Genomic DNA, 17808 nt, shown 5'->3' on the forward strand with positions numbered 1-17808 from the left:
GGATTCTGTTCAGATTACCTAAAACTTTTGGATCAGCGTGGTTTGGATTACTGGGATTGGACAGTATCTGATGAAGTTGAAAACAGTATTCATGAAAATAAATGAAAAGAAAAAACTTTACTGATTGAATCATTTAAAACACATATATCAGAGAACTGGGATTGATGAAAAAGTCCATCTAATTGACAACGGCAATTTATGAATATGCAGGGACTGCTCCCATCCTTTGTGTTCTCCTCTTTATCATTATCTCTTCTTTCCACTGGTCCTTCCTACCACATTGACCTGTCCTTGTATTTATCCCATCATGTGATTTTTTTCATGTTCCTATCTTTATATGGCGCTCAGTTTTGTATACGATGTTTACATTTTAGATAAGTGCAAGTGGTCAAAATGGAAACAGATAACAAGGAAGTAATATAATATCTAGAAAAAAGAGGTCTGTGTGCCTTTAGTTGGAGGGGGGGGAGGAGGAGGTTGGGCATCAAACATACCCAGGGGTGTAGAGTGTGCCTAAATATGGGCCTGTCTACTCATTTTCCCATTGATGAAGTAGGTAGAACAGATAATAATAATAATAATAATAATAATAATAATAATAATAATAATAATAATAATAATAATAATAAGTTCGCAAGCATGTATCCAAGATTTTAAGACAAAATAAACGGAAATACGTCAATGTCCAACTGAAGTCAATTGAAGACAACTTCAAAAATTACAATACACACGATTTCTACAAGACCTTTGCGAACCAAATTAAAGGATATTCCCCACAGAACCTTTGCTTTCGGAAGCATGATGGTAAACTAGCCTTGACAAATAAGGAAAACTGCCAAGAATTAGCTACATATTTTTCACAGCTTTTAAATTGTCCAGAACCCAAAAAGAGATTCACGAAAGTACAGCCAGAAATCATACCGGAAAATTCGTCACCACCAACTCAAGAAGAAATTTATTCACATATCAAGAAACTTAAAGACAACAAAGCATCAGGGGAAGACGGAATTGTAGCTGAACTTCTGAAAAATTTAGGCCCAAATTCACTCAGAGAAATTACACAAATAATCCAAAACATTTGGCAAACCGAAAAGCTCCCGGATGACTGGAAGATTGCTCTAATCCATCCACTACATAAAAAAGGCAGCAAGTTAGACGTAAACAATTACAGAGGAATCTCACTTGTATCAGTCACATACAAAATACTATCAGCCTGTCTCTTGCATAGAACACAACAACAATTAGAACCCAAATTATCAGAATTTCAAGCAGGATTCAGACCAAACAGGTCATGCCCAGAACAAATTTTCAACCTCAAAACCATACTTAAACTACGAGCCCTCAGACAAAAGCCTACAGTATGCACATTTGTAGATTTCAAAAAGGCATATGATTCGATAGACAGACCCTCACTATTCCAAATTCTAGAAGAGAGAGGACTAGATCCCAAAACCCTAGAACTCATAAGACAAACACTAACGGGCACAAAATCTAAAGTGAAATTTATGGGAGAAATTTCAGAACCCTTCGACATTCAAACAGGTGTGAGACAAGGTGATGGACTCTCTCCTATTCTGTTCAACGTCGTCCTAGACAAGGTTATGGAAGAATGGGAGAAGGAACTCAAGAAACGTGAATCTTGGAAACCGATCCGATTGGGCTTTCCCAAAAACAACCTCTACGTACCATACCTTGCATTTGCGGATGATCTGGCGATTTTAACAGAGGATGAGGAAACTGCCATCAAGCAGCTTGAGATACTTAAGGAATCTGCAGAAAAAGTGGGACTACAGATTTCATTTGAGAAAACTAAATTCTTCTGTTCAAAGACAGATATCACGAGCCTGAGAACAAAATATGGTAAAATCGACCGGGTCTCGTACTTTAAATACCTCGGAGAATTCATCGAACCGACAGGCCTTGAGAAGATCTCGCAGCAAAACCGTCTCCAAAAAGTCAAGAAGGCATTAGGGTTAGTTCAAGACATCTACAATAAAAAATGCATGTCAAGACAGACAAAAATTCGGCATTACAACACAGTCATAAAACCAACAGTCCTTTACGCAAGTGAAACATTGTCACTTAACAGTAAACAAGATTTAGAAGAAATAAAAAAGCAAGAGAGGAAGATCATCAGGAAAATCCTAGGAGCAAGATATACCCAAGATGGTTACAGGCTACAATCAATCAAAACAACAGAAACAGTTTCAAACATTGAAATTGACATAAAGAAAAGACGAATGAAATTCTTTGGACACCTCACAAGATTACCAGAAAATCGACTGTCAAAAAGAATATTAAATTATGTTAGCTCACTTAAGAATTCAACACCTTGGCTGGACGAACTTCGAAAGGACCTCAAAAACGCAAACATATGTGCAACAGACATTTTAGAAAGAGACACCTTCAGACACAAAGTCAACAAGTGGGAAGTTACATCAGAGCAACCAAAGCAAAAACAGTGCAGACCGAAATGGTCGGAAGAACGTAAACAAGCCTTCTCAGAGAGAATGAAAGCCTATTGGAAGAACAAGAAGAACCCAAAGAAAGCTTGATTGAGTTGTTTGCTTAACGTCTTCCATTATTGGGAGAATACGCTAATAATAATAAAAATAATAATAATAATAATAATAATAATAATAATAATAATAATAATAATAATAATAATAATAATAATAATAATAATAATAATAATACTTACTGAATATCGAGCGAGGTAATATGGACACCAGTTCATTTCTTGACCAAATATTTTCAGATCTTCCAAATTATAAATTCCTGGAGCTAACGGAGCTTCTCTTCCATCCATATCAAATTTCTCATAGAAAGTACAAATTGGAACACTTTCATCATATTTATGCCTCTCACGGATATATGAAGCTGTCAAACTGTGGCATCTTCCGTCAACCACTTTGCCTTCACGTTCTTTGCTCACCTAAAAAAAAAACAAGTTAATTTGAAATTGATCTAAAAGAAAATACATGCACTGGTAAAAAAAAAAAGCAGGTCCACAAAAAAGATTTTTTAAATGTACATTACCCTGTAGTTACATGATTTGCTGCACTGTGGACGAGGGATTTACACTAGCGGATGGTAATGCTGGTGCCTATCGAGTCAGACTGATCAATCAGTTCCACGAGATGCATGGTATACACTGAATGGGGTGTCCAGCATTTCTTCAGATATGAACTGTGTTAAAGATGCACAGTGTAAACTGAAGAGAGCAACTGCCCACCGTCCTAATCCTCCTGCTAACAATCAGCAACTGGCTGAAACTGCTATCCAAGAGTGGGACAATCTGCCCCTTTCTTTGTTGTGTTCAAACATGCTTCAGGGCCTTAGGTGGCTATACACAGTAGGGACAGTTTAGGGTTCAAAATCCCATTATTACCAACTTTGTGCTTTCGTTGCATTTCTGTTGCTTTTCTATAGCTGAGAGCATGTTATGTATTCTTTATTTCTTTGTAATGTACGTAGGCAAGCCAATAAGTATCTGCAATTCTGCTCCAATTGTCTTTAGGTACACTCTATGGTGTTGTGTGCTCACCAGCTGCTAGATGGCACCATTGTCTACATCTGCGATAGGTTTCAGCATTATCAGGTCAGTACAGCTTACGCTGTTGCGATGTAAAGAGGGCTGGGCCATTCTATGTTTGCACCAAGAAAGAACAGCATTCCGTAATAAGTTTTTTTGGTCTGAGGGTGTACCAAGAGCGGAAATTCATAGAAGACTTTCAGCACAATACAGGGACAATGTTTTGCCATGTTGAAGTGTTTACCAGTGGAGTGAACAGTTCAAAAGGGGTCGCAAGAGCATGAAGGATGAGGAAAGATCTGGGCGTCTATCTGCAGCCATAACTGATGCCAATATTGAACAATTGCGTGATATGATCCTGAATAATAGATCAGTGACTGTTGATGACGTGGCAAACCATATGCACATCAACAATGGTTCTGCTGTTCTTCCTTGGTGCAAACAGAGAGCAGCGCAGCCATCTTTGGGTTGCAACAGCGCAAGCTGTACTGATCTGATAACACTCAAACCTACCACAGACGTAGATAACAGTGCCATCTAGCAGCTGTTGAGCACATAATGCCAGAGAGCCAACCTAAAGACAATTAGAGTAAAATTGCAGATACTTACTGACTTACCCTCGTATAATGTATGTACATGCACATAGCAAAATAAAAAGTACACTATATGAGAATATGCAAAACATATTTCTTGAGCACATAAATAATTCTGTAACAAACTAGCTTCAAGCAAAAATACAGAAGTATATAATGCAACAAAGTTATATATTTCCCATTTTATATTAACTGTTGTAACTATTTTACATAAGAGATTTATTACAGATCTTTGTAATTTGGCACTAAGCTGTTTTTAAAATTCTAAATAGATGAATAAACAAAAAAGCTAGATATAGGGCTTACCTCGGGGTGAATGCACAGGTTCTTTCGAGAACTCAGAATAAGACCAAGAATTTTGAGTTTCTCATCTCTCTCCTTTTCGATGAATGCTACGAGTCTTCTAAGTTCCTCAATAACTTTCTCGATCTCGGGTACAGTTCGGGAACAATAAATTAACTTAGTAACATCCAAGGGATGGGCAATCATATATGCCACAATCAAGGACAGCAAGGACACTGTCTTGCCAGTTCCTGATGGCATCTCCAACAGGCAATGACCCTGTATTGAAATAAAAAATTATAAGTTTGTGCATAGGGAATGTGTAAGTTGCTGGTAAAATTAGATTAAAGCAATTATGGACCTGAAAATGAAACAAAGACATGAAAAATGATTGGCCATCATTACAATAAACCTTTAACGAATGGTAGTTAGGCAGACATATTAGGAACTTGGTCATTAGTCATACATAAGAACTGTCTGCTGGCTCATCATAGAAGTCCCACAACCGGTCTGTGATCATAGCATGAGCCTGAAGTGAGAAACACATTCAGGATTTATTGTCTAGTGCCAGGAGTATCCTCTTGCTTAACAACTTGTTGGTAAATACAAGAATCTAGACATCATTCCTTTCTAAATCAGCACAGTTCCCAATACAACTATCTCATATTGTTATTAAATTTTTAGTAGGGCATAACGAAATGCAAAACAAATAGAGACTAATCTCACACTCCATCTACTGATGGAAAGACAGCATAAGAAAAGGAAGACTATTCGCACAGCCTTCCCTGATTTGGAAAAAGCATTTGACAGGATACCACATGATCTCATTTGACTGGCAATGATACAACTCATGTACCTGAAGCCCTTGCCAACTGCCCAGTATGTTGTGCAGCTGGAATGACTGGTGCCTTTCAAATCAATGTTTATGTCCTTCGAGGACCAGCTCTGTCCCCATTGCTCTTCATACTCTGCATGAATAGCATCACAAATTACATCTGTGAATGTGGACATTATTATATAAGCCCAATGATGATGTTATGCTACCAAACAGAAGATGCAGAGGCCTTGTATAGCAGATGGAAGTGCAGGAAATGCAGTTCAAAAAAGTTGAGATGAAATTAAATTTGAACAAGACAGAGTACTTGGAATGTGACGACCTAACAGAAGGCATAGCTGCTGTATGCACGGTTAAACCTATAAAATCACCCCGTTCAAATATCTGGGTTCATGTATCACCTCAGACTGCACTACCATTGCTGATGTCAAGGCACCAGTCAGTGCCATATGGATTAAATGACCCCAGTTTACTGGAGTGCTGTGCAATAAAAAAATTCCATTGCATTACTCAACCCTCTGGATGCTATAGACCATTTGAAGAGGAGAAAATGAAGCAAGAATGCTCAATGGAAGTAAGTGAGAAAATGCAAGGAGGACGACAACGACGATGATAAAGCAACCCTTGACCATGCAACTTTGAGCTTAGGACCAAATACACTATGCAGCCTGCCAGTACAGTCATGTTCACATATGCATTGTAAAAACAGTCTCACAGAATAGCTGAAATCTGCTCTTATCAGTCAGCTGAAAAAATTGAATGCCAAAACATGCAGTGGTCAGTTTAATAAGTCATGCTCTAAAAGTATTTCAGAGACTGCTGCATTCTTGGTTATGAAAAAATAAATAACTTCAGTGAAACTCAGTTCAGATTTAGAAATTGTCTTGATACAACTTCCCTATCAAATGCCTCGACAACAGCTTGCTTTAATGACCATGGAAATTGTTAAACAGGCTATCCTCGATGAGGTATTGAAATTACATGTCATAATTCTCATCACTGTTGGGTATTGAAGAAGACTTTATCATCAAGTTTATACAAGGAGTATTTTATTATACCACCTATTCAATACAATACAATTCAATCCACTGTTGGATGGTTAAATAAACATGTAGTTTCTATGTTTATTTAACCACACAACAGTGGATTGACATGCTTATTTAACCATCCAACAGTGGATTGTATTGAATGGGTGGTATAATAAAATACTCCTTGTATAAACTTGATGATAAGGTACTGAAACTCACAGTGCTTGACAGAAAAGCATCAGCATAACTGAAAAGCTGCACTGGAAGCAAAGATATTGGCGGAGTTACTGGGGAGATCAAAATGCCAGAGGCGAAGATATCTCTCAAGCCCTATCTTCTTCGGGCAGAGAAAATACTGTAATACTGTAACCATTCATGAACAGAGACAAAGAGAAATTTCGGCAAGACCTGGAAGATACAGTTAATGAGGAAAATGTTATTATTATTGGAGATCTAAATGCGCAAGTTGGGGTAGACAGACTTGGGTACGAGAACATCATTGGTCCACATGGATTTGGACAAAGGAACCGAGAAGGAGAACAACTATTAGATCTGTGCAGAAGAAATGATCTTATAATCAAAAATACATTCTTCAAAAAAAGAGACAGTCACAGAATAACAAGGTACAGTTGGGATGGCCAGTATAGAACATTGATTGACTACGTAATCACAAATAAAGATGGTGGCAGGTACATCACTGATGTAAAGGTCATCCCTAGTGAAAGCATGGACAGTGACCACAGATTGTTGGTAGTAGACTTCAAACATAAGACAAATGAAACGCAGAAACTTATTATGAAAAAACCAAGGATTAAAACTTGGAAGTTGCAAGAAGTCCAAATAAAGGAAGAATACAAACTAAGGATTCAACAGAGTTTGCGGAAGTGTGAAGTAACCAGCGTTAATGAAGAATGGAAGGCCTTCAAAGACACCTTTGTGGGAGAAGCCAAAAACCTATGTGGAGTTACAAGTTCTATCAAAAGAAAAAAAGGAGACACCATGGTGGAATGATAGAGTGGAAACAGCGGTGAAAGAAAGAAACCAAATAAAGAAGGCACTGGACAAGGAGAAACAAAAACAGGGACAAGAACGAAATGAACAAGAAATACAAAGACTTCAAGGAGTATATAGGAACAAGAAACTTGCTGTAAAGAGCATTGTAAGGGAAGAAAAAGAGAAGAAATGGAATGAGTTTGCAGACAAACTGGAAGAGGACAGTAGAGGAAATATGAAATTGCTATACAGAGTAGTGAAAAACAAGCGAAGGGATCAAGAGACCATAAAAGCAATAGAATGTGATGATGGAACTCTGGCACAAGAAGAGGGAGAAATTAAACAAGAACTCAAGATCTATTTCGAAAAGCTGCTGAATGGAGATACAGAAAACATAACAACGGATAGAGGAGAGCCAAGTCGAGGAACCACAACTGAACCACCAATTACATGGCTTGAGGTTGAAAATGCGCTCAAGAGCATGAAGAAAGGAAAGGCAGTGGGCGTAGATGAACTAAGTGCAGATATGCTGAAAGCAGCGGGAGTTCCAGGAATCCAATGGCTCTATAGACTGCTCAACAAGATATGGGAGGAAAATACTATTCCTGAGGACTGGAAGATGGGCATCATTGTACCTCTGTTCAAGAAAGGAAGCCGACAAAAATGTACTAATTACCGTGGTATCACACTACTGTCTCATGTCCTGAAAATATTGGAAAAAATAATAGAGACCAGAATCAGAGATATTGTTGAACCAATTTTGGAAGAAGAGCAGTATGATTTCAGACCCGGAAGGTCAACTACAGACCTTATATTTGTAATTAGGATGCTAATGGAAAAATACTGGGAGAAGAACAAGCCTTTATTCCTAATATTTTTGGACATTGAGAAAGCATATGATAGTGTACCAAGGGAAAGAATTTGGCAATGCATGAAAGAACTTCAAGTGTAAGATCGCCTCATAGACAAAGTGAAAATGTTGTATAGTGGGAACAGAAGCTGTATTCAAGTAGGATGTGGTTTGTCGGACTGGTTTGAAACAAAGAGAGGAATGCAGCAGGGCAGCTCATTGTCACCACTTCTATATATTTTCGTAATGGATGTAGTAATGAAATCTATTAAAAGGAAAGAACATGGAGATATCAAAGCCTTCACATTTGCAGATGATGTTGCGATCTGGAGTGACTCAGAAGATGAATTGGGAGAGAGAATACAAAGCTGGAATGAGGAGTTTAAGAAATATGGTTTAAACATCAGCAAGACCAAGACGGTGGTGATGAAAGTGTATGGGGAAGGAGCAGAACCAATAGTCATGTTAAATGAAGCTCAACTGGACAGTGTTCCAGTTTTCAAATACTTGGGTAGCGTTATATCAAATGACAACCTAGCAAAACATGAGGTGAACAATCGAATCAATAAGGCAACACAATTCTACCACCAGGTAAGACACCTGCTGTGGGATGAGCAAATACCCATGAAAACAAAAATGACATTGTACAAGTCCTATTATACACCAATTCTTACATACAGTCTCGAAACCACAACACTGACCAATAGAGATAATTCCAAACTTCAGGCAGCTGAAATGAAATTCCTACGCACTATGATCCAGAAAACCAGGAAAGACAAGATTAGGAATGAGAAAATTAGAGAAGAAGTAGGAATAGACAATTCTCTCCTAAATGAGATTCAGATATCAAGACTGAAGTGGTTTGGTCACATGAAGAGGATGCCAGTAAACAGAACTGCAAGGAAGGAATTTGACAGAAAGGTAGAAGGAAGACGACCCGTGGGAAGGCCACGAAGGAAATGGATAGATTTAGTTAAGAGCGACGTAATGCTGAGAGGTCATGATTGGGACAAGTTGGTGGAGGAAGAATGGTACAAGGACAGGATGAGATGGAGGAGGCTCATATACCACACCCGGGAAACTGGAAATGGTTTAGGATGATGATGATGATGATGATGATGATGATTCATGAACAGAAAGACAGAATGATACTGTGACAGGCCTACGCTCTAATTAATCAAAGTGAGCAGATTATCTGTGAAATGTGTTAATGCAGTGGAGTTTAAGGGCATATGTTCACTGCACACGTCACTTTTACTGACCAATAAAACACTATTTATTTTTAATTCTATAAAGGTCAAATTAAACTTTCATTTGAGTTTTGTTGTGTGCATATTTTGATGATGATTCACTCACAGTATTTGTAAGTAGTGAGATGAAGCATTATCTCATCTTACTTGTTAAAATATGACCACAGCAATGAGAGAACCAGAGATTTATTCTTACCTTTGCATCCAGAGTCCTCTTAAGTTCCAACATATATGCATACTGCTCTGGGTATATGTAATCATATGGGAAATACACCAGTAGTCCATCCACTGTGATCCTACGGAACACAAAAAAATTATAAAGACGACTTAGTAGGTCAATTTTGTGTTTCACATCTAAAATTATGACCACAATCAAGTAATTCTAAATGTAAACCATTTATTTAGAAATAAAAAAGAACCCAAATTCCACTCTACTATATAACTGAGACAAAAAGTCTCCTAATTTCTGGATCATCTTGCACAGAAATAATCCATTTCTAAATTCAATTTTTAGAGAAACTTGTGGATTTCATTCCTTCAATTTTTTAATGAAACACTACGAATCTCAAGTCAGGTTTGCAATTGAAGTGTGTGTAACAACATCAGAAGTGTGAACAGGATGGCAATATACATAAGACTATCGTTTGTGAACTCCTGGTGCATAAAAGATTAGCCACGGTTTTATAAACTCATGTGTGAAACTCTAAATACAACACTGACTATTTTGTATTTGACATGATGTAAAATCAACCTCTGCCTCGCATAGCTTTGCAGGGGAGGGGGGTCATGTCATTTACACTCACCAGTCTTGGCAGTATTATATGGGTATTGTACATGAGTATCATCCAAAGTCTCAACAACAGAAAGATGAGATGATGTTTCTTTCTTATACCTGGGGAGAACGTGATGCCATGAGAGGAAGTTCGTAAGTTTGTAGTGCACTTTATCGACATTTAACGCTGAATCTATTTTGTAATGAATACATGGCACAGAATGAAAATTACATCATGCCAGTAATGCTTAGCAAAGTAATATGTCCTACTACTTCTGTAATATATGTGGTTTAGTTATAAGATTAATATTTCTCAAGTAATAATGTTATTAGAAGAGTTATGTATATATAAAACAGAGTCCTGTAAATATGTAAACGACATGATGAATGAATAAATACTACTACTACTACTCCTACTACTACCTAACATTACCTGTGAGGGGACAAAGTTATTTGCCATAGATCGCGTATTTAGAAATGTCGGAAAGAAGCTGTGGAAAACTGAAAGTGTCCTATCGCCTATTGAGTATAACAATACACTGACTGACAGAGCAAATGCAACACCAAGAAGGGGTGGTCAGAACTTTATGCCAATTGCAGGGTAGACTGACGTCACTGAGGTATGCTCATGATGTGAAATGCGCCGCTGTGCTGCGCACGTAGCGAACGATAAATGGGACACGGCGTTGGCGAATGGCCCACTTCGTACCGTGATTTCTCAGCCGACAGTCATTGTAGAACGTGTTGTCGTGTGCCACAGGACACGTGTAGAGCTAAGAATGCCAGGCCGCCGTCAACGGAGGCATTTTCAGCAGACAGACGACTTTACGAGGGGTATGGTGATCGGGCTGAGAAGGGCAGGTTGGTCGCTTCGTCAAATCGCAGCCGATACCCATAGGGATGTGTCCACGGTGCAGCGCCTGTGGCGAAGATGGTTGGCGCAGGGACATGTGGCACGTGCGAGGGGTCCAGGCGCAGCCCGAGTGACGTCAGCACGCGAGGATCGGCGCATCCGCCGCCAAGCGGTGGCAGCCCCGCACGCCACGTCAACCGCCATTCTTCAGCATGTGCAAGACACCCTGGCTGTTCCAATATCGACCAGAACAATTTCCCGTCGATTGGTTGAAGGAGGCCTGCACTCCCGGCGTCCGCTCAGAAGACTACCATTGACTCCACAGCATAGACGTGCACGCCTGGCATGGTGCCGGGCTAGAGCGACTTGGATGAGGGAATGGCGGAACATCGTGTCCTCCGATGAGTCACGCTTCTGTTCTGTCAGTGATAGTCACCGCAGACGAGTGTGGCGTCGGCGTGGAGAAAGGTCAAATCCGGCAGTAACTGTGGATCGCCCTACCGCTAGACAACGCGGCATCATGGTTTGGGGCACTATTGCGTATGATTCCACGTCATCTCTAGTGCGTATTCAAGGCACGTTAAATGCCCACCGCTACGTGCAGCATGTGCTGCGGCCGGTGGCACTCCCGTACCTTCAGGGGCTGCCCAATGCTCTGTTTCAGCAGGATAATGCCCGCCCACACACTGCTCGCATCTCCCAACAGGCTCTACGAGGTGTACAGATGCTTCCGTGGCCAGCGTACTCTCCGGATCTCTCACCAATCGAACACGTGTGGGATCTCATTGGACGCCGTTTGCAAACTCTGCCCCAGCCTCGTACGGATGACCAACTGTGGCAAATGGTTGATAGAGAATGGAGAACCATCCCTCAGGACACCATCCGCACTCTTATTGACTCTGTACCTCGACGTGTTTCTGCGTGCATCGCCGCTCGCGGTGGTCCTACATCCTACTGAGTCGATGCCGTGCGCATTGTGTAACCTGCATATCGGTTTCAAATAAACATCAATTATTCGTCCGTGCCGTCTCTGTTTTTTCCCCAACTTTCATCCCTTTCGAACCACTCCTTCTTGGTGTTGCATTTGCTCTGTCAGTCAGTGTATTTTTGGAGTAGTAGGCACTGTACATGTTCTTGGAAGGGACTGGCATCTCTACATGTGGAAAATCCCAGCTAGGGAACATACTAAATCAAAACTGGATTTACTGAGCCCACATATTTTTAGGTAAGTGGTGTATTTTGAAAATTTAAAACTTAGAATTATACACATAGCAATATTTCTAGATCTACAAAAAAGTTTGTAAACTCAGTGAACATCACAATAAAGAAATCTACAAAAAAAACACTTCAAACATATAATACAAATCCTAAAAAGTAAACATTAAAAAAAGTACCCGAGCAGAGCCAGGGAGCTAGTGTTGGTTAAAATCCCGGTGGCAAATAGTTATTCATTAATGACAATGAGACTGAACACTATACCGATGGAAGCTGAACTTTGACTTAAACAGTATCTAGAGTGTCACAGTTCATCTCAGTGATGGTGAAAACTGTGGATCCAACGCTAATATTGGTTGTTTTTGATTACTTTTTACATGTCATCCCCTCCCCTAGGGGTGCTAGGGATGTCCTACCCCCACAGTATTTTTTCCAGATAGTAAGTTGTATGTGTACCAAGTTTGCTTGAGAGCTATGCAGGAACATACACACATACATTCATAATCTCGGTCATTTTGGACATTTTCTTTTTCACCCCTTCTCACCCCCATGCCAATGGGGCTGAACGTGGACTTAACCAACATCTGAAGTGTCACTATTCACTTCAGCAACACCCAAAAACTATGGATTCTATATTAATATAGGTCATTTTTTATTATATATGGAGAGGTACTTGTAGGGTTTTTCAATGTTTCTTCATCTCTAGAAAACATTTACGATATATACTGTGATACAAAAGTGCTTCAATTTGGGGCTTCCTGTTATATCAGTAATGTTGGTTATGAATGTCTTACACCCACAGTATTATTTTTCCAGACAGTAAGTCATATGTGTACCAATTTGGTTGACAGCTATGATGGAACATACATCCATAAGCTTGCTACTGTAGAATCCTTGAGATGACATTGCCATGGTTTCTCTATCTAATTCCTAGAGCATGGGTAGTGTGGTGCCAATATCTCCATAACTTTTGGTTTTAGGGCTTTAAATAATTGTTTCTGGGCTCACAGGGCTTTACCGACTTTTGTTCTTCACGTTGCGAGTCTTAAAATAAGCTTTGTCTCATCCTTGCTGGCCCCGTGGTGTATGGGTAGCATGCCTGCCTCTCGCCCGGAGGCCCCGGGTTCGATTCCTGGCCAGGTCAGGGATTTTTCTCTCGACCTGAGGGGTGGTTCGAGGTCCACTCAGTCTATGTGATTAGAATTGAGGAGCTATCTGACGGTGAGATGGTGGCCCCGGTCTCGAAAGCCCAGAATAACAGCCGAGAGGATGTGTCGTGATGACCACATGACCCCTCCTAATCTGCAGCGTTAAGTGCTGTGGGGGGGGGGGGGGGGGAGTTTTGTCTCGTCCTTGTACGACAAATTTGATATTTTGCCTATACTAGCCTGTGTTAATGTTCCAAAGGGCCTAAACCTAGGGAATTGATAGGGCTTTTAAAATTTCTTGTAGACAGGGAGACCCACAGGGTCCTAAAAGGTAAGTATACAAATTTAGTTTAGATTGATGGAACGGTATGGATTTGTATAAGAAACAGACAGACGGACATTCTACTATATATATATACATAGACAGATAGAGCTGTGCTAATCGACTATCGCCACCTTGGAATTAATTTTAATTCATACACGTAACTTTCATTTCAATTTAGAGGAATTTTGAATGTAATGTGCGCTGTTCAACTGCTGGGCAGCAAAACAGTGGCTATTTCTGTCAATATTACAGATGATATAACATGAAGCTCTAAACTGAAGCACTTTTGTATTATATATCCCAAATGTTTTTCTAGTGAGGGACCATTGATGAAAAATGCATTTTAGACGTTTGTGTTGCTCTGTTGGAGCACGTCAATGATTTAATTAATAACTGAAACTGGTTTGTTTTGAGTACAATGTTGGCCAAATAGAAACTGAAAATTAGCACATTAGTATGACACGGAGGATTGACTCGCTTCGCGAACTACCGGAATGGAAGAAGTCAACAGCCTCAGCGTAAAAATTTCTCCGAAATCACCTCAAGCTAACAAAATATAGGGAGAGACGACATGGACAAGGAAACGTTGAAATTGATCCATAATCACTTCAGGCTAGCAAATATAGGGAGAACTACAGAAGAGACAGTAAAACTGCGCTGAATAGCTTGTCCTCGGCCAAGCAACTCGCTACAACACAGACTGAAGAAGCTGGAGTACAGCTGACCAGGAAGACATCTGACTGAGCATGCATGCTTACCCCCTTCCACCTCTGCTATCGTGCCACATGCCTCTGCGCTAAACACGGTCCAGGAGCCTAGTGTTTTAAATATATGGTCTTCAATGGAAAAGATGGAAAAGAAAGTCCACTAGGAAGCGCTTATAATAATATATAATTTCACACAATGCGCATGGAATAATTAATTTTCACAGAACTTTCTTAGAGAAGAACCGCATCGGTTACACCATAGTACGTGATATCTGTTACATGGCCGTCTGCATAGTTCACATAGACACTGTATATTCGGGACGTGGAACTTCCTCATCCTACACACTCTATGGTGAAACCCATGAACCACAAAGCGGGTCACTACATGTCGCAGCTTGTAGTTTGAGTCCATCCAGTCAGATGACATCACTGCGTCAGTCGCATAGAAATCGTCTCACGTTTTCTTCCGTTTCTCTTGCCAGCTTATGCAATAATTGTTGATAGGCCTCAGTAGATGACAGGTGCAACTGCATGCGGAGTTCTTCAATGTAGTATTCCTGCCGAGCCAGGACATACACCAGGTAGGAAGGGGTGAATTTTGAGAGATTCATAGCCTTTTTCAAATACCTTGCTTTGACACTTTCTTATAGTTTCAAGTCTTCCTTCTTCAGGTGGTCCCATATACATTCCAAAGCACATGTCAAGACTGATGTCACTTTCAGCTTGAATAAATAAACAGCCGTTTGCAGTGAAAGTTTACTAATATTCTTCACTTCACTCACTGAAGCCACTGCTACCTTCTCCTTCACATGTATAGTAAAGATATCACCATGGGTTTGGAATGTCAGACCCAGATACTTGAAGCTGTTCACTATTTGCAATCGATTCTGAAGTTAGAACCATGTCAACCACATACATATAGGTGGCGACGTCGTTCATGCTAACTACTTGTACTACACCCAGAACAGCTATGTTAAAAAGTACGGGACTTAGTGGGTCACGCTGCAATATACTGTTGGTTTGTTCTAATGCAGTGGATATTGATCTGTCGTCGTCGATCTGCACCACGCTGTTCGCAAGAATACTCTTTATAAGCATTGTGTAGTTTTGAGGTCCAATGAAAGACTCTAGTTTTTCTATTATAAGCTTTCTGCTCACCAGGTCGAAAGCCTTGCAGTAGTAAAAAAATATCGCATGTAATTTGCCACCTTTTAGTCTCAATGATCTCTCAATATCATTTTGTAGGCATCTTATGCCGTCGATTGTTGAATGACCTTTCCGGAAACCAAGTTGTTCTCAGGTATTCTCCTATCCACTTTGATAGTCTTTACATCAATAGTCTTGTCAGTATTTTAAATCCTGCACATTCCAAAGCAATGGCCCTATACGAATTCGGATCAACTGTTTCATCTTTTTTTCCTTGTATAACACTTTTAATAATGAACATTTCCACTTGTCTGGCACGTTGCACTGTAGTAGGCAGTTATTAAGCAAGTGTGTCCAGTCTTCTGTCAGTAGATTTATGCTCTCTGTTATGTGTTCGTTGAAAATCTGGTCAGGGCCGCATGCTTTTTCCTTTTTTAGCTGTTTTAATGCTGTTTCTACTTCCATTGCAGTAAACTGTTCTACATTTAAGTTATTCATCTGTAACACATCCTTGAAGTGTGCTTTTGTTCCCAATACCTCTTGAGCCCTGCTATTAGTTTTTCCATTCTTTCCTGTGAAAAAGGTTTGCGGGATTTAACAACGGTAGAGGAGACCACGAATTTACCCTTTTACAAAATTTAGGGCAGTCTGATACATCAGTATGAGGAATCCCAGCGGAAGCTAAGTCTCTTTTTACTCCGTTGAGCCACATGCAGCTTGTAGTTTTTGATGAGCGAGATGATCTTCTTCGTAGGCCTGCCGTTGTCCATTCTCAGGTGCACGTAAAACTTTAGCCGCTTATGTCCCATGCTAGTGTTAGCTGTTTCCAACCCTTGATACAGTTCGGGGTTCGCTTTCAGTCGATAGGTTCCATCCGGCAGCACTCTTGGCCCATTAATTTTCCAGAGGATACGTCTTGCAACTCTTTTCCAGGTCGTCCATGGTGCCGTTCCTGTTCATAGTATAATATGTAAATAAATAAAAATAAAAATAAACCAACTAAATTTTAGAGATGGTTAGTGAATGTAATCTGTTTTATCAGAGGAAGCTAGACATATTCCCAAGATAGTTAAGTAGAGTATACAAGAATAACAGGGATACTAAACCATATACTGAAGCTATCTATGTAAGTACCCAGATGTTATAAGGAATGATCTCTATAGAAAGGATACAGATCTCTTCACATGATATTGAGGGTATTTATGGGTTGTAGTAAGGATGTAAAAGAGAGGGCATATAAGTCACTGGTAAGACCCCAATTAGATTATGGTTCTAGTGAATGGAACCCACACCAAGACTACTTGATACAAGAACTGGAAAAGATCCAAGGGAAAGCAGCACTATTTGTTCTGGATAATTTCCGATAAAGGAGTGGTGAATTTCTATAGAACACTTTCCTGCCTTGTCAATACTTTACATATTCTATTATACTTAATTACCGTACATGTTTCGAGAGTTAACTACTCTCTTCTTTAGCGTTTGATCTGCGCTAAGGGCTGTCGCCCAGGTGGCAAATTCCGATCATTTTATTTTCTTTTTTCTTTTGGATGTAAATAAGGACATAAGTTCCAAGAGCAGAGCAGATTTTAAATTTTAGCATACAGTGACAAATTTAATAGGTTTTATTCATTTTATGTGTTGAAATTATACTACTTTAAATTTTGTAATAAATGACATAGTAAGTTAAAACACAAAGTAATACTTTAACAATTTCAAGATTTATATATAATAGTTCTGTTGATAACTATATTTGTACAAATGTATCATGTCCAAAGATTCAGTTTTGATGTTTTGGCACCGCTGAAGAAGAGAGTAGTTAGCTCTTGAAACATGTACGGTAATTAAGTATACTAAAGTATGTAAAGTACTGACAAGGCTGGAAAGTGTTCTACAGAAATTGAATATAAGTCATTACGGACAGGATTAACCAACATAGTTAAAATAATCAAAGGAGTGGTGTACGAAAATCTTGCAAACTTTGGGCTGGGAAAACTTTGGAGTAAGGAGACGAGTTGCTCGACTAAGTGATATGTACAATTTACGAACTTCACGTATAGATCCGTATTAATACAGTTAAAACTAAGAAACAATGTTAGGTTTTGGTCCACCCAATCAATACACATAACTTTACAAGCGAAAAACTATTTAATTAAAGAACATATTAAATACTGTATTTACCGGGCGAGTTGGCCGTGCGCGTAGAGGCGCGCGGCTGTGAAGCTTGCATCCGGGAGATAGTAGGTTCGAATCCCACTATCAGCAGCCCTGAAAATGGT

At 39.6% G+C, this 17808-nt stretch overlaps 1 protein-coding gene across 1 annotated transcript in view; it reads right to left on the bottom strand.

Moving 5' to 3' along the window:
• The window catches only part of Xpd (general transcription and DNA repair factor IIH helicase subunit Xpd), a 152060-nt gene that overhangs the window by 118506 nt on the left and 15746 nt on the right, over positions 1–17808 (bottom strand). Inside the window, exons 2-4 of the mRNA XM_067151069.2 lie at positions 9563–9662; positions 4435–4689; positions 2702–2935 (exon numbers count right to left, since the gene is read on the bottom strand). Coding sequence (XP_067007170.2) covers positions 2702–2935; positions 4435–4689; positions 9563–9662 — 589 coding nt within the window. The remainder of the gene's footprint in view (positions 1–2701; positions 2936–4434; positions 4690–9562; positions 9663–17808) is intronic.

This window comes from Anabrus simplex, chromosome 7, assembly GCF_040414725.1.
Source record: "Anabrus simplex isolate iqAnaSimp1 chromosome 7, ASM4041472v1, whole genome shotgun sequence".
Taxonomy (NCBI): Eukaryota; Metazoa; Arthropoda; class Insecta; order Orthoptera; family Tettigoniidae; genus Anabrus; species Anabrus simplex.